The sequence below is a fragment of the Molothrus aeneus genome, chromosome 3 (genome assembly GCF_037042795.1).
Source record: "Molothrus aeneus isolate 106 chromosome 3, BPBGC_Maene_1.0, whole genome shotgun sequence".
Classification (NCBI taxonomy): Eukaryota; Metazoa; Chordata; class Aves; order Passeriformes; family Icteridae; genus Molothrus; species Molothrus aeneus.
The window spans coordinates 19,321,275-19,339,117 of NC_089648.1; the positions used below are offsets into that span (position 1 = coordinate 19,321,275).

The 17,843-nt window shown below is 41.3% G+C and overlaps 1 protein-coding gene across 9 annotated transcripts in view; it reads left to right on the forward strand.

The window, feature by feature from the left end:
* ESRRG (estrogen related receptor gamma) overlaps positions 1 to 8,704 on the forward strand; it is a 371,220-nt gene extending 362,516 nt beyond the window's left edge. For all 9 annotated transcript variants that reach the window (XM_066546421.1, XM_066546417.1, XM_066546420.1 and 6 more), the window contains one exon: positions 4,974 to 8,704. In XM_066546421.1, coding sequence (XP_066402518.1) covers positions 4,974 to 5,218 — 245 coding nt within the window. In that variant the 3' untranslated portion in view covers positions 5,219 to 8,704. The remainder of the gene's footprint in view (positions 1 to 4,973) is intronic.
* Positions 8,705 to 17,843: the final 9,139 nt, after the last annotated feature.

The following is a 17,843-nucleotide window of genomic DNA, read 5'->3' on the forward strand; positions in this document are numbered from 1 at the left end:
GTTTTTTGGATTAGCAGTACAATCTAGATTAAAAAATCTCTTTTATTTGAGACATAACACAGATTAGGATTTTTTTCATCCTTACAGAAAGCAAAACCATTTTGCTTTTTGTTCTTAATCTTGATACTATCCAGTTCTTCCAGGATCCTACTGCTTTCTAAAGGGATTTCTCCAGAATGAGTTTATGAACTGCTCAGCTGTATGGAATCAGAAACATCACAGCAGTTGCTGTATTTCAAGTATTTACTGGGATCTACCTCTCCAATGTGGTTTACCAGTATCTTAATGTGTGTATTCAGTGCTGCATGCTCCCCGCTGCTTGATTCACTGTCCTATTTTCTTTTTGCTGTCTGAATTTTCTGACATGAAGAAACACTTCACACAAGACCTCTGGTTTTCTTCCACTTCTGAGTGATGTTATATACAAAATATATAGATACCAGCCTTTAACTTTCCTCAAAGCAGGGTTTTGAGAGGTTTGCTTGCTCTTAGGTCAGGTGCTTTCCAATTTTTAGCTAGTTGTCGCCCTTTGTGATGTGTTCTAATTGATTCCTGGGTGGCTGGATGTTTGTTTGCTGCATTTGAGATGATGCTTGAATTTTAAATGAGGTAGATTGTAATCTGAGTTTCTGTCTGGACCTTAAGGTGTTTTTCTTGAATGAGGACTCCAGTTTTCTCCTATTTCTGTGCAATGATCTGATCAATCAACTGCACAGAAGAGGTACAATTCTATTTTCCCAAATTGTAATGGTGAAAGAAGGCATTTGCAAGGATAGAATGAGATTCTCCAAGCAGAGCTCAATGAGTCCATGTCCTCATTTGTTGATCTCACTCTCTCCCATGGCAGCTTTGATGAGGAACAACTTCTTCCTGCCAGGGAAATCCCATGTACTCAGCAGTTGTATCAACAAGTCTTCTGTTTGTCTGTCTTCAGTTTCACCAGCCGGGGATCATGATTTTTGCAGGACATTTGCCATCAAATTCTGCTGTCTTTCAAATGACACTTTGAAATTACTCTGTTTAATTTCATTGTTTACACAGGCACTGGTTTTTAAGTGTATTGCATCTGGCTATAGGTTTCCTCTGGATATTACCTGTGTGGGATGTAATTGTAAATTATTCAGACTGGCTGCAAAGCCACTTAACAAAACCCCCAAACCAGCCCATAAACAAAAAGGTTTTTCATGGCATAGGAAGAACTTTCAAACTCACTTATAGTTAAATTTCATATTTGCTTTGGAGTTCTTTCTTTATTTCTAGACTGTCACGCAAATTGTCTGTGTTTCCTTAAATTATAGTGGTTCTTGATGACATCGCTGAGGATTGGGTTTATTCCAATACATGAGCAGTATTTAGCAATGAGTTAGTCTGCTCTGAATTCATTTCTACTTCTGCCAGTCTGTAGTTACTGAAGAGATTTCTCTCTTTTATTTTTCCTCCTCTTTTCCCCTTGGCTAGTTCAGCATTTTCAACCATTTTCCTTATTTTCAAAGGCTTACACCTGAGGGATTAAGATCTACATTCGTTTAATATCAGGAATAAAGTGGAAGTTCCAGACTGCAAGGCTAAAACTTGAAGAAGGATTTTTTTGTAGAGATTAATATTTTCCTGAGCAATCTGCAAGCTGAATCATGGTCTAATTAAATAGCACAGATTTATTGAGTTTGCATTTAAACATTGGCAGACCCTAGAATGAGTACAGCTGAAATGAGTTTGAATCTTTTCTGTAAATGTGGAGTTAAATTATCATAGTAATTTGATTACATAATTTTTAAATCTTTCAAGCTAAATCACCATTTTAAAAGAACAGTTTGAAGTCTTAATCGCCACTGGAAGTGCCCCTCTCTGTGCTGTTTTTTCTTACCCCATTCCTTGTGACCAAATCTGTTCCCCAGGGCACAGCTTCCTGAACTGCTCCATGAACCACATTTATTTGGGGGAGGCAAGCTGGCTGGGCATGTTCTTTCCAGCTATTAAATTAATTTCAAAGACAGCAACAAATACATTACATGCTTTATTACTATTTCTTCTCCATGTAAATAATTGCCCTGTTTACCAGAGGGATGGTACACAATCACCCCTGCAAGGAGGAGGTAAGAGCCCTAGTGTTTTGATGTTTTCCACACAGTGGAAGAGTTTCAAAGCATCAAATGTAGTAGCTGTGTCAGAGGGCAGGTTTTGATTCCTTTCTGGGGGGTGTTCTCTTATTTTCCCTCCTCACTCATTTTCATTATAAGGAGTATGTAGGGTGTAGATATTCCTAATGCTGCAGGCCAAATTGCTCTCCAAACTGCAGAGTTAAACATCTTAGGCAAGTTTCACCTCTGTGTGAAAAATACATTTAGTCTGGACTCCATCCATCTATTTGCAAACTTAAAATCACTGTTACAAATACTGATTCTGGGCAAAACCAGACCAGTTTTGTAAAAGGTTGAAAACTAATCCTTTATAGTCACATTCTCAAGAAAGACCTGTCCCTTTATGCAACATGGTGTAAAAAAACCCTAAAATGTAATGAGAACAGTCAGTCTTTGACTCATCAAGGATTGGTTGCAGATAAAATGCTCCTATTTGGTTCCCCAGCAAATTGGCCTTGGCACTGTGGATCTGGGGAGAGGAGGAGAAGGTGTGTGTTTTCTGCACAAACAGAAAACACACATGGTTTATGGAAAAATTACTTGGAGTAGCAGATTGTGTGTTCTGTAGCACAGCAGTGAATATCCAAGGATTTGGTAAAGAGTTAGGGAGTAAAGACAAGAGTGTTTTTGGAGATTGCATTCCAAATTAAGCCTGGTGGCTGGGCCCTGTGCTTAAGACATCAGTCACGTCTGTATGTGTGTGTTAGCATGTCTGTATCGATTACATCTGTTTGTAGGACACAGAATTCAGGGCTTTTCTCTTATTGACACAGAATTACTGAATAGAATTACCATATTAGAAAACTATCAAAAATGTATGGATTCAGGGAATGGTCTCACATTAATTAGAACTAAATTTTGCTAGAAGTAATATTTGCCTGTCATCCTTTTCAAAATGTTGTGGCCTTTTTCTATCCCTAAGAGAGAAATTTCTGTGTCTGTGCTTTCAGCACAGTGCACCTTGATGTGCAGCATCACATCCCAGCAGCGTATGTTTTAGCTGCATGCTTCTTAGAGCATGTATTCACTAAGACTCAGAATTATTAAACATGTAAAATTCCCATAGGACTCCATTATGTGTAATTAACAGATAAACTGTCATCAGAATCAATAAAACGTGCTAAATGATCCAAACTTGTATATAATTAAGTGTCTGTTTTAGAGCGGGAGCTGTAACTTTATTTTTTTTTTCCTTTTCAATTTGCACATTTGTTGTGACAATAAGAGCTGGAACATTTTTGTTAACCTGTTACTTACTGGTTTGTGTTTCAGTTTACATGTTTGTATTTGAAAGGAGACAGGTATTTACTATCTGGCCTAATTATCTGAGGAAACAGTTGCATGTCAGCTTTTAGGAAATGAATCTTAGATGCATCTTAATTTTCTGAGTGGAATTCAGATATTTGAAGCACGTGCAAAAGTTGACGCTTAATCATCAACAGGGTAAAACATGAGGCTCTGTCAAATATTGATCCAGAGCATCAGACTGCTGGTTACAGGTCATGGAAACAGTAAGGGAAGTGGATTCTTCACCATCCAGCTCCTCAGTTGTTATGTCTGTGAACAGGGGCTTCATTCCAAACCCAAAAATTAGGATGCAAAGCAGTGTTACACTAAGTAGAGTTTTCAAGGATGAACTTTAATTGTGCTGTGTCCCAGTTTCACCCTGAGCAAAGCTTGCACAGTGTGGCCTGTCCCTGGGGCTTGTACCCCTTTGCAGCAGTTGTATTTTCATGTGGTGCTTTATTGGCTCTGTAAGTCTGTTGACCATCCCAATTTTGGTGGCTGATAGGGGGTGTTTGGTGGCCTCTTTCACCTACAGCTGTTTTTCCTTACTTGCATTCACCTCACTTTGGACCACATCAGGGTTTCTTTGGCATTTATGGGTACATAAAAGTCAGAGAATTAGGGCTGCTCATCCAAAGTAATCTCAACATGGTCCAGTAACTGCATGTTCTCAGGGACATCTTCACTTTCTGTATCTATCCAGTTGAGGGGTTTACAGTTATTTCAGTTAGATATTTTCTCTTTATTTCACACTTCCATTGCTTTAATCTTTTCAGGTCATGTAGCAGTTTAGTTTAGTTCCTGGTGTGTGTTGCGTCTGGACTGTCACTCAATACTTACACCACCAAGGCATCTCACCTGCAAAGGTGCAGGGCAAGGTGTTTGCTTTGAGTCTTTTATAAAAAATGCAAAACCCCAACACTAACAAGATAAACCTCTGTCTGTGGGGGTGGGAGGGAAGGATTATACCTTGTAGGAGATGTTAGCTTCACCAAACAAAAGCTGTTCAGGAACAGGCTAAGTGTAGCCTGTATGTCTGAGTATGCCTGAAGGAGAAAAAATTTGCTAAATCTATCAGGGAATCTCTCCAGACCAGCATTTCCTTTGTTTTGGTGCAGTGGTCCTAATCCCACAGTCAGGATTTCTGAGTACTGATGATGTCCATGGCTTCCAAGTGGGCAGCCTGACACAGAATTTTGCTGCGCTTTTCCACAGTAGGGCATCCTTGCTTTATCCTTGTTTCCACTCCTTCAGCCCCTTGGCACTGTCATTCCTTCAAAGCAGTAACCCTACTGATGGTTTGGGGAGCACCCAGGGTGACTGTTTCATTGTTTGAGGAGGATGAGGAGAAGAATTACTTACCCAAGAGTTAATTGTACGTTTGTAGTTCCTCAGCATTTTAATACACTTTCCTAGAGGTCAATACAGAAATTAATGGGTAATTATCTTCCCTCTTTGTGAAAGAGGATGGGCAGAACCAGTGAAAGTGTTGTTATCAAACTCCTGGCACACCAGACTGAAACCTCCTGTTGCTGCTTTGTTTTGCAGACTCAATGCACATAGAGGATGTTGAGGCAGTGCAGAAACTTCAGGACGTCTTACATGAGGCTCTGCAGGATTACGAGGCCGGGCAGCACATGGAAGATCCTCGGCGTGCAGGCAAGATGTTGATGACTCTCCCGCTTCTGAGGCAAACCTCCACCAAGGCTGTGCAGCATTTCTACAACATCAAACTGGAAGGCAAAGTCCCCATGCACAAACTTTTTTTGGAAATGCTGGAGGCCAAGGTCTGACTAAAGCATCATGGGCTTCCCCATCATGCACGTTTTAAAAAAAAAAAAAAAAAGAAAAAAAAAGGGAAAATAAACAGGATAATAATGGCAAAGAAACTTAGTGTTTAATTAAGGAAAAAATGACTAAATGACTGCACTGATATTTAGCAGCAAGACTGTGAAGCAGCTTTCAACTTTTTCTTCTGTGTCTTTCTGATGCAGTTTTTTCTTTTCCTTTTTCTTTTCTCCCTTTTCCTTTCTGTTCTTTTCCTTTCCTTTTTTCCTTTTCCTCTTTTTTTTTCCTTTGCTGCTGAACTTTTTAAAAGAGGTCTCTAATTGAAGAGAGATGGAAGCCAGGCCTGCCAAAGGATGGAAATCCATAATATGGATGCCAGTGAACTTATTATGAACCATAATGTCCCCAATGACAAAGGAATCAAAGAGAGAAGCACCGTACCTAGCAGTGCAGTACAACACGATGAACTGACTGAATGCAGTATTAGATTTCATAGGAGCAGTCTCTAATTAGACGACTAAAGCGACGATGCATCGGCTGCTTCTTATCATTGCATTTTCCATCTAGATCAGTTACAGCCATTTGATTCCTTAATTGTTTTTTCAAGTCTTCCAGATATTTCTTAGGTTAGCTACGATGTAACTTTTTCAGGGAATAGTTTAAGCTTTATTCATTCATGCAATACTAAAGAGAAAGAAATACTGCATTTTTGTGCTGGCTTGAACAATGATGAACAATAATGAAGGACAAATGAATCCTGAAGGAAGATTTTTTTAAATGTTTTGTTTCTTCTTACTAATGGAGATTTTTTTGTACCAGCTTTACCAGTTTTCAGCCATTTATTAATGTGGGAATTTATCTTACTAAAGCAATAGTTGAAGGGAAGGTGCATATTATCACGGATGCAATTTATGTTGTGTGCCAGTCTGGTCCAAAACATCCAGTTTCTTAACATGAGCTCCAGTTTATAACTAAATGTTCACTGACTCAAAGGATTAGATTACACCTGCAGTATATCCGAGTAGTCTGCCATACAAGTACTCCACGTGGAATACCAATCCGTAACGGTGTTAGGAGACAGCGGCTGCGCAGGGGCGCGGTCCCGCGTGATTTCTAACTGCTTCAGTTGCAAATGAACGAGACACTACTGCCTGTTTGCAAAATTGTAACCTCACACGCAGGAAAACCCTACCAACCAATAGTAGCTTAGAGGCGATGAGGCGAATGCCACCGTTTGCAAAATTAAGAAATCAGAGTAGTAGACTTCTGACCAAATTGAAGAATTTAACACTTCTATACCTTATTTATTGATTTAGATTTTCGTTTGTAAATGGCGATCCTTAACAAGTAGCTAAACCAGTATATGTGCTTTTCAACCAGTATTGTCACAGCATGAAAGTCAGTCAGTTTCAAGACTGTTACGAGGTGTAATCTAATGTGTAAACCGATTAGATGCCCCCAGAAAACTACAGTCGCTAAATAACCAATAAACAATAACCTCCATCAAACGCTATACCAATGTACCAGTGTTAGTAGCTGCTCCCTGTACTATGTGAACATCCTTATTCTATGTACACAGATGTAATTAAAATTGTAATCCTAACAAACAAAAGAAATGTAGTTCAGCTTTTCAATGTTTCATGTTTGCTGTGCTTTTCTGAATTTTTATGTTGCATTCAAAGACTGTTGTCTTGTTCTTCTTGTGGTGTTTGGATTCTTGTGGTGTGTGCTTATAGACACAGGGTAGAATTAGAGACAATATTGGATGTACAATTCCTCAGGAGATTACAGTAGTATATTCTATTCCTTACCGGTAATAAAGTTCTTCCTAGTAATAATTAAGAGATCGAAACTCCAAACAAATACTCGTTATGAACAGATACACACTGAAATCATAATATTTTCAAAACAAGGGATAATTTCTGTAACAGTTTATTATAGAATACCAATGTATAGCTTAGAAATAAAACTTTGAATATTTCAAGATTATAGATAAGTCTAATTTTTAAATGCTGTAAATATAGCTTTTATTCAATCATCTCTCAGATGTTGTTATTAACTCGCTCTGTGTTGTTGCAAAACTTTTTTGGTGCGGACAAGTTTCCAAAACTATTGCTACGTTGTGTGCTTTAAACAAAATAACAATGGGCCAATGCTCTCTCGGCCCTCATGCTAGGAAAAAGAAAAAAAAACTGTGTATCTATCATTAGCTATATGGGACTATATTGTAGATTGTGTTTTCTCAGTAGAGAAGTGACTGTAGTGTGATTCTAGGTAAATCATCATTAGCAATTCATTCAGATGGTCAATAACTTGAAATTTATAGCTGTGATAGGAGTTCAGAAATTGGCACATCCCTTTTGAAAAAATGTCAAAAAAAATAATACAACTCCTGGGAAAAAGGTGCTGATTCTATAAGATTATTTATATATGTAAGAGTGCAAAAAAAAAAAAAAGTTTATTTTCCAGAAAGTTTGTGCAGGGTTTAAGTTGCTACTGTTCAAGTACACTATATATATATAAATATATAATATAAATATTGTTTTTGCTGTATCACATTAAAGAACTTGGGCTTCAGGGTCAAAAGCCAATCAACTAGAAGTATACAAAAAACACACAAAAAATGGAGATGTGTTAAAGGCACACGGTGCAAACTTTAGTTTTCATTTTCCGTAATTTTTTGGAGCTGCAAAAGAACAAGTATCTCAAGACTGTAAAACCATTACCTGAAACTTAGCTAAAAAAACTGCACGGGCTTTATAATATTGTTCATCTTAAACCTTGCTGGAGAAGAGTTCTTTCAAGACCACTTACTTAATGTGAAGTGTTGGGAAAATTTCAAAGGGTGTATGTTTTAGCCATAACAATTTAATTTCTATTTTTGCTTCATTTTTTAATTTTTTCTTATTTAAAGCAATATGATTGTGTAACTCCCAGAAGTTACACATTTGTTTCAATCAGATCAGATTGTTGTATTTATTCCACTATTTTGCATTTAAATGATTACATAAAAAGATATAAAAAATTAAAACTGCTATTTTTCTTATAGAAGAGAAAATGGGTGTTGGTGATTGTATTTTAATTATTTAAGCGTCTCTGTTTACCTGCCTAGGAAAACATTTTACGGCAGTCTTATCGTGCAAAGATCGCAAAAGGACAAAAAAAATTAAACTGCTTATAATAATCCAGGAGTTGCATAATAGCCAGTAGTTAAAAACTGAAAGAAAACAACAAATGAAAACAAACATGTCTATAGCTGTAGATGGGCTTCACATCTGTATAGCAATCAACTGTATATTTTTGTGATGTGTATCATACCGTGTGCTCCAACCAATGTCCATTTGTGTAAATGTATTTATTTTATATTGTATATATTGTTAAATGCAAAAAGGAGATATGATTCTGTAACTCCAATCAGTTCAGATGTGTAACTCAAATTATTATGCCTTTCAGGATGATGGTAGAGCAATATTAAACAAGCTTCCACTTTTGATTGCTTTTATTTTATTTTTTGTGTTGTGGGGTTTTTTTGGTTTTGTTTTCTTTTTTGGAGGAGGAAAACAGAACAATTAGTGTTGCCTTTTGTTACTTCCATTCAAAACGGAGCCAGCGTTTGCACTTCTCCCTTAAAGTATGATATGACTGTAAATAAATGCTATATAAAGCCTTGTCAGAATGAATTCCAGTGTGGTACAAGACATTTTGCATACTCTTAAATATGCAAAATGTCTCATAGCACATTAGAATTCAGGTTGGCAGGCCTTTATATAGCACTTATTTAATCTTAAAGCATCTACACATCAACCTGCATTACTCAAAACTATTGCCTCTCTGTCAATGTCGTAAAAGAAAACTTTCCCACTATTTTAAGATCACATTAATATCATATAGAAGTCGTTTTTTGCTTTCTCCATCAAGAACTGAGTCTATCATAACTGCAGGAGACTCCTTTAATGTGCTCTGAGTAAAAATAAAAAATAAATTAAGAAAAAAACCCTGTATTATTTGATCCAGTGTTGCTGAATGGAAGTGAACAGCCCCCAGAGCAGTGATACAGACTGGTGTGGATGAAGGTCCCCGAAAGCTGTCAGGATCCAGGGGGCAAAGTGGCCATAAATGGGCTCTGGGCCCCATCCCTGTAAGGGGCCGCAGCCCCCTCGCTCAGGCTCAGCCCCTCTGTCCTGTGGACCCTTCTGGAGCCATCACAGAAGTGCTAATGTGTGCTTTTCTTGCTTTTTAGCCTATCTCGGTAGTGTTTTGTCGTGTTCACCAGCGTGTTTCTCACCTTCGCTCCTGCCGTCCTCGGGAGGCTCTGGTTGATGGCACCGGGGCTGCTCGGGGACAGGAGCTGTGTCAGCCTCGGCACCGGGGCAGCACCAGGGGCTCTTTGTGCCTCACAGCCTGCAAGTGCCAGCACACGAGAGGCACCCCTGCCCTGCTGCCAGTGCTCTCTGTGCTTTAGCTCTCTTGGGAGATAGGGGAACTTTTTGTGAGTGAAAGCTGCTGCTTTCGGGGCAATAGGAAGATGAATTCTGCCTGGACTCTGCAAAGATGATCAGAATTGGGCTTTAGTGTTGACACTGCTGTGTACACAGGCATACATCCATATACACAGTGTGCTTGGACAGAGCTGGCTTTCCCCATTTTCTAGTGTTTTCCCCCCTTTTTATTAGTTTCCTGATTTTTAATTATTGCAAAGTTCCCCTTCAAAAGAAAACCTAGTACTGCATCTTGAAACGTGAAAAAAGCAGTGTTACAGATTTTTACATAGGAGGAAAGGAAAGGATTCAAAGGAAAATAATCTGTAAGTGGCACTCCTAGACTTCCTCGACATGTGTTTGACCCTAATCATTGACTAAAGTTTTCATATGCAGTTAAAAATCATGATTTCTGTACCATTTTTCATGAGAGGATCATGAAGCACCATACAAGAGGAATTGAGCATCACAGAAGAAAAAATACAACTCTCAGATGAAGCCTCTTCTAGGTCTCTGTCTCTGCAGAGTTTTTCTGGTTTGTCTTTTCTTTCTTCTGCGTATGCTCTCTCTGCTGTAAAGCCAGGATGGGCACAGAAATCCATTGGAAATGTTTCAGTAGGAATCTGTGGGGAGTTGGCTACGAGCACAAACCTTTCTAAACTACGGAAATAGCTACTTAGTATTTAACGAAATTAAAAGAAGGGCCTGGGGTACTGGCATTCATAGCTCAGACAACACACCCTGCTGTAGCTCTCAACTGCTGCAGCCCCAGCTTGTGGCTACCACAACACCACTTGGCTAAAATAAGATGGCAAATCAAGAGTCTTCCCATTGGGGGTATGGCTCAGTGAAATCAGGTTTTGACTGATGTGCTTTATGTCCTCCTTCCCCTCCCCTACTCCACCTGCCCCCCAGGTAAAAGAAGCCATCCCAGTCCAAGAGTGGGGTTTTGCCTCTGGAGGTGTTTGTTTGACAGCTCCACTGCCCCTCACTGCCTCACTGGCACCCATGCCGTCAGCCAGAGCCATTGGTGTTGATCTGAAAGGAAAACTCCACTCCCTGAGCTGGCAACCTACGTGCTGTGGGGTTTGTGAGGGGCTATAAATTTTCTCTGGAGCTGTGCAGTCAAGTAATGGCCTAACTTGATGTCATTTGGGCTCTTTGGTTGGCTGGAGGGGATGTTTTGACCTTGTGAGTTCACAGAGTGAGAAGGTCTGGCAAACACCAACTAAAAGTGTCCTTGTGTGGTCCCTGCAGCTGATCCTTTTTCAGGAAATGGCAGGAAAATCCTATGCCAGTCAGTGCTATTGCACGTGCAGTTATGTGTGTTTCTTAACAACACCACTGTTGAAATACTAAATGCAGATAAAAAATCAGACCACTAAAACCAAAAGGAAGATTATGAAGGAGAACAGACATGGGAATACTGTCCTTAGACAAGCCCTCATGTTGTACATTTTTAAGTGACCTCTTGCAGCATTGCCCAGTCATACCCTAGTGGGAAAAAAACCCTACCCTAAGCATGAAAACACATGAAATTTTTGTGTGTACAGGCTTCTGCAGGACAAAATGCCTCTTTAAAAAATTTTTAACATTAGCTATCCTGGATCTTGCACCAAACTCAAGAATGGGGCGGCTTCCATCTGTTCTCTACATTTTCTTCTATGGCCTTTGTTAGTTCTCCTTAACAGCTTTCTTCACTCGCACCTTTCCTTCCCTTTGCATTTCATCTCTCTTGTGTAATGTAGGTCTCTGATTTCACATGGCACTTTGCTAATTACTCTATCCCTTGCTATCCAGCCGTAGCTGCCTCACAAGGCAGAATGTGTTTTCTCTTGCAAGGAAAAGCTGATTCCATGTGTCCATACGTTGCCTTTAACATACAGATCACAAACTTCCTCCTTGTGGTTGCTATTGGAGAAGGGGGGTAAAAAACCCCAAGTAACTGTGGAAAAGAATATGGATGCATTTATTTGCTTTTGCCAGTTTTATCCCAAAGTGTTTGTGCTGCCACATCCCGGCCATGCTAATCGTTAGTGTTTCGTTAAGATTAAGGGTCCCTGACTCCTGGTGTTCACATTCCCAAGCTGGCTCCTTACAATCTCCGCTAATATAAAGGAGCAAGTGGCGGTAGATTGATTACATGCAGGCTCTTATTATTAAGCAGAACAGAAAAGAAAGGAATTTCAAAATATAATCCTCCGCTCCCAGGAGTATTTGTCTTGTTCTCCATGAAGTTAAAGGTCTGAAATAATGTGCCCATCAGGAGCTCAATGTTGCATGTCCATGCCAGTTGGTCCAAGGGCTTGTTATGATGGTAATGACCTGCTGAAACGTGAGCTTTGATGGCAACAATACAATTGCTACCAGCTCACCCGCTGGGAGAAATATTTTATTATTGTCAAATGCCCTCCGCAGAGATTTGTTTTGCCTGTTCCTGTTTAAATTAAATTCAGAGCAGAACTGCATTATTATTTCTCTAGAGTATATTTGAAATAAACAACTAGTCTCCAAATTTAGGATTCCTGGTTAGTTTAAATTTTCTTATTAGCAGAAAAATTACAATAGGTGACAACATAGCTGCAGGAATATTATTATGGCAGCCATATGAGAGATTTACACACTGAGAGCATGGCCTAAAAGCACAAAAACTCCCTTCTACTTTACAAATTCCAGCCAAATTAATAATTAACTGAGCCATAAATTCTGCAGCCTTCAAGAATGATGTCAGTGCTCTTCTGTGTCACACTAGAGGAATTTTGTCATAAGACTAAGTGGTGTTCTTTATGAAGAGCATTACTTATATGTAGAAAGTGGCCCAGGAAAACAGCCCTTGCCACTCCATATTACAACAGCTTGGTGAACAAGTGACAGCAGGACTTCAGAGTCATTTACTGCTGCTTTCTCAAGGCAAAACTATCTCCTTACGCCTGTGTGAAACAGAGCAAATTTTGTTCCACATTAAATGGGCCAGATTATCTCTTCCACAAGCTAAAGAGACAACACTAAATCCCAGCTCATGTAATTTCCTTCAAAATTGTTCTGCTCGGGCTGGGTGTTCCCAGGAGCGCCACCAGCAGAATTATCTGGCAATTCAGCTGTACTTAAATTGGCAGATGTTGGAGATTTAAGACAGTCCTGGAGCCTTAGCACAAATCCTCCACTTCTGTGCTGCCTCGTGGCCTCCCCTCCCTCTCCAGCCCATGCCACAGTGGCTGCCCGCTGCCAGCACTGATCCCATGGACTGCCAGGCTGCCAGGCTGTGCCATCCCTGCCTTGTCCAATCCAGCACCCAGAGCTGAGAGGGCAGCAGGAGATGTGCTGTGGGTTTGCATCTCTGCCTGCTTGCAAACAGGCTCTGTAAACTGCCTGTGTTTGGCATTCTAGGGGATCAGTTGTGCACCTGTTGTTTGCCTTTTCCCTGTCTCCCAAGTGCTCATCCTGGTGAAAAGCTGCTCCATCTAAAGGCTGGGTGATTTTTGTGCCCTGCTTTGCTGAGAGAGCATTTCCCAGAGAGGCACTTGAGCAGTGCAGCACAGACATCTGAGCAAGAGCAGGGTGACAGCGGTGAGACAGGGAATGGTGGGAGGGCAGGTTATCTGCCCCACCTCAGGGCATCGATTAGAGGAGCTGGCACACACCTGCAGAGGGAGGAACACTGGCAGGGGAGGGGAGGGCTGCTAGGTACACGTCCCCTGCAGCAGTGCCCCATCACCTGCCCTTCCCAGCTCCCTGACAAGCTGCCAGCCACCCACACCGGCTGTGGGCTGACTGGCACAGAGCAGGGGCTGCTGGAGCCAGACCCACGAGCTGGTGTGGCTGAGGATAGATGTGTTTTGCAAACTTTGCCCAGCTGGGAGTGCGGGGAGCCTGCTGCAGCAGCCCCTCAAAAGGCTTTTTAGAGAGAGAGTTAAAGGGTAAACAGCAAGTGAAAAGGGTTAAAAGAAAAAATATTTTTAAATCACAAGTGCCTTATGAATCGCACTCCTAACACTCTCCAGTTCAATCTACCATGCTCTATCTAATTTCACAGCTTCATTGGGAATGGCCACAAGGTGAGGGACTGGCAGTATGAGGAAGTCAATAAGGGCAGAATTCTCATACCAGGCTGTGAAGGAGTCACAGAAGTGCCAGTGTTACTTGCCAGAGGTTAACTTGGGGTCTACAGGGCCCCTGGGTAGTACTGAATGGAAAACCTCCATATCATCCTCAGTAGTTTCCTTCTTCATTGCAACCCTAATTTAAATTAAAAAAGAAATACCTGGGTCTGAATCTCTATATTCTGACACAGAAGTGTTTCAGTCTTCCCTGGGGTCTGCAAGCCTCCCACCCCTCACATTCTCCAAGTGCACAGGTCTCTCTCTCTAACCACAGCTGACCCTTCACTGAATGTTCTGCCTGTTCCTGTGTAACACAAACACCTTAAAGAATGAGGTGTCTATAGCAGATCGAGGCTGAGCTGTACAGATTAGTCACAGGCATGGAATAACCTCCTCTAGCAGAGGCTGAATCCCAGGTCATGCCTGTGATTTCCACCTCACTTAACTCCCGGCAGGTCGTTCAGCTCTGCTGTGATGAAACCTCAGCATAATCACACAGCCACTTTCTATCATCACAAAATGATAAGAACCCCCTCCCCCAGACCAGCCTTTTCACTCCTTCTTCCCCTCCAGTCTCCTTGTTCTCTCTCTCTCTGCAGGACCATCTCTGTGTTACCAATGCTGGCCCAAAAGATTTAATGTGGAGTGGAGGCAGGGAATGATATTTTCCTTCCAGAAAGGGTGCTTCCCCCATCCTGTGGCTCCCAGCCCTGGGCTCAGGGCTCCAGCCCACATTGTTATTTGTGTTAGGAAGAAATAGCAGCATGAGTAACTTCTATTCCATGGCCCTGCGGATGCCATGGAATAGAAGTTACTCATGTCCCTAAGGTCCCTGTGAGTGGTCCTCAGAGGATACTGCAGATGCTCAAGTTTAGGCTTGAGCCCAGGCCTTGAAAGAATATTGTAGCCTAGTCTCAGCAGATAGATGTTTTTTTCTGTCTGGTTGTCCATGCAGCCTCCAGGAGGCTTCCTTGCAATCAGCTTTCTCTGAAAGTGTTCTTTCTCAAAATGAGTGACACTCTCCCCTCTCCCCACACTGTGCTGTTGTGGTTTAAAGACACTTTTGATTCTCCCCCATTCCCTAGCTGGCTCAGGGTGACTGGCTCAGGGTCAGCCTACCCTAGCAGTCAAATATGAGAGTGAGATCAGCCATATTCTAGAACATCTGGGGCTGATTCCTTTTCTCTGCTCAAGGTACCCTAAAAACCACAGCCTGATCCTTGTCCAAGAGGGGCTGCTTCTGCTGAGTTTAAATGTGCACAGTGCAACACACAGAACTTACAGCAGTGCCAGTGACATGGTCACCCGTGTTTTCCAAGGTGCAGCAATGGGGAGAAGGAATACAAATCTCTATTAGTAAGTTTCTCTCTTGCCCTGGTTTGTGTGAACTTGGGCATCCATTTACTGGCTCTTTTCCATCTGTAGGGTGGAGATATGATCCCATGTCCCACTAAGACTGTGGGAAATTATGAATCAGTCCATGTATATAAACAAAGACTGATTCTGTCCATGTATTCTGCTCCTTACAGATGGATACAAACAAACTGTGATGGGAGGGAATAAGTCATTTCTTGAGCTCAATTCCAGATGTTGTAAGGCAGCAACAAGTGATGCAGACAATTACAGGGATGTACTAGTTTGGCTTTGCATCTCAGAATGGATTGAAATGAGCTAGTTATTCAATTTCTTTCTATGCCTCTTTGTCCTCTCTCATTATTATATCTTATCCTCTGACTACAGCAACAACAAAAAATGTCTTTGATATATTTGCGATTGTGGTATGTTGATGGATTTCGGGCAAATTGCTAAGATGGGCCTTGATAATGCTGTAAGATGTAAACGTGCCTATACTTGCAATATATGAGGTTTTACATGGTTCCTACATTGATTCCCTTGCTCCTTTGTCACCTCGACAGAGACCCACTCACAAGGTGACCATGACAAAAGTCAACAATGGAGAGGGGCACCCCTTCCCCCTCCTTCTCCATACTCCTTTACATTGACCAAATGTCTTTCTAAATGACTTGCTGAGCCAGGCTATTCTTATATCTTACATATAAATGGACTCTGTCTTACAACCAGAAGATTCAGGGGAAAAAAAATTTCAGCTCCCAATGTGAAAAGATTAAGGTCAGTCACTTTACACTGCAAAACCCTTTCACCAGAGCAGCATAACAAAAGGATCCACAAGCCTATCCACATGGTTTATAGCTCCAAGAAAAACAAGAGAGTCTACTACATCCTTTTAGGGCTGTACCACTTCTTTATAAACTCACAACAGAAACAGCTGGGCAGACGAAGGTGATATTGAATAGGAAGCAAAGCTGACTTCTCTCCTTGCTTCCATTAACTTACTGGTATTTGTTTAATGGGAAGAGCACATGTAATCTTGTTCAGTGTGAGAGATTCACAGAAAATGTATCACATTTTGGATCCCATTGGGTCACCCTGCAGCAAATGCAGTGCTACTTGGGATCCAAATCCCCACAATGGGTGGCTCTGAGCCTTTATGCCTCTTTGTTTCATGCATCAGTGTCTAAAAGCAGGCAACAGAAGCTGTGTGGCTCAATACCTGTGCAGCACAACACGCTCCTTGGACTGTGCAGTTTGGAAATGCCATTCATGAAGTCAAATGCTCTTAACAGATGTTTCAGCTTAAAGATAAATTAATTTTATTTGGCACTGTGGCCCAGCCAAATTGCACTTCTTTCAGTAGACTTCACTTTGGCAAAGCGACGAGTATCAGAAAGGACTTACCTAATGCATAAAAAAATCTATTTAAATTTATAGACCATGCCAACAGCAATGGGGATCTGGAGCAGAGTTTGGTTAATATAGATAAACTAATGTTGGCCAGAAGGGGTAGCATACAGCAGTCATCAAGCATGCCCATGGATTTGGAAGAATCTGAAGATGAGAAGGTCGTGTCCATGTTAGAAGAGGGAGGAAAATCTGCAGAAAGGAAAAGAGACCTAAATACAAAAGAAAATGCAGCTGTGGTGGGAGGGAGAGAGAAATATTGACAGAAGAGAGAAACATATGTAGGAATGGAGTATGTACGAGGGAATAAATGCTCAAGTTTGCTTTTTTGTTATGTTCATAACAGCCTACCACTCTTGGAGGGAATTGGAGTCAATGCAGTTATGTTCTAGTGTTATTATCATTAGTAGTAGTATTAAGTCAGTGCAGAATATTAATTGGACTAACAAGGCTAAGCAGGTAGGAGGCAGATACTGGGATACAGAGGTATCTTAACAAAAAATCAGAACACTGCTCTTTGATTTTGTGATACAAACCCTAACCCTAACCCTAACCTAACCAACCCAAACCCTAACCCTAACCCTAGCCCTGCATTTTGTGATACAAAAGCAAAGAACAAAGGGTGGCCTGAGCTGGGCTCCCCTCTGTAAATGATGGGGCTGTCAGGATCTTTGTCACACCTGTGACAGCAGGAGGCCTCCAGGCGCTTTAGCCTAATTTGCCCTCATCTGGTATCGTTTTTAGTGATGCCCCGGGGCAATGCAGTCTGAGGAACAGGAGGTCCCCACTCCTCTGCATTTAAGGGAGAAAGAGAGAAATTGGCTTTTTTTGTTAGGTTGAGTCAGGTACAGTTTAGCCCTTGGGTAGAAGATGTGGGGTGAAACAATGTTTTCTCTGACAGCATCAGAGAGGGATGCTGATGCTATTCAGGAGCTGCTTAAAATCCAGCAGGTTGGTGGTTTGTTTTAACTACAGTTACAAGCCTGGGCAGGTTACCACTGTTTGGACTGAGTGGGCAATGGAGCACTTTATCAGCATGTTCAGTGGAGGTACTTCTGAACTGAAGGGCTTAGAAGGATTGAAAAATCCATGAAAAAAAATGGTGGGTGGGCACAAACAACAGGGATCAGGTTACAAGGTAGCAACTGCTTAATTAAATACATGGGCTGTCCCATAAAGCCAAGAGAGTAAAGCCCTGTCCTGGTCAGTGTGCAAAATGTTTTGTGCATTTGGCAGCTGCTGCTGAAAGGAGTGAAGGCAAGATGTGTGTGTCCATGTTCCACCTTCCATAT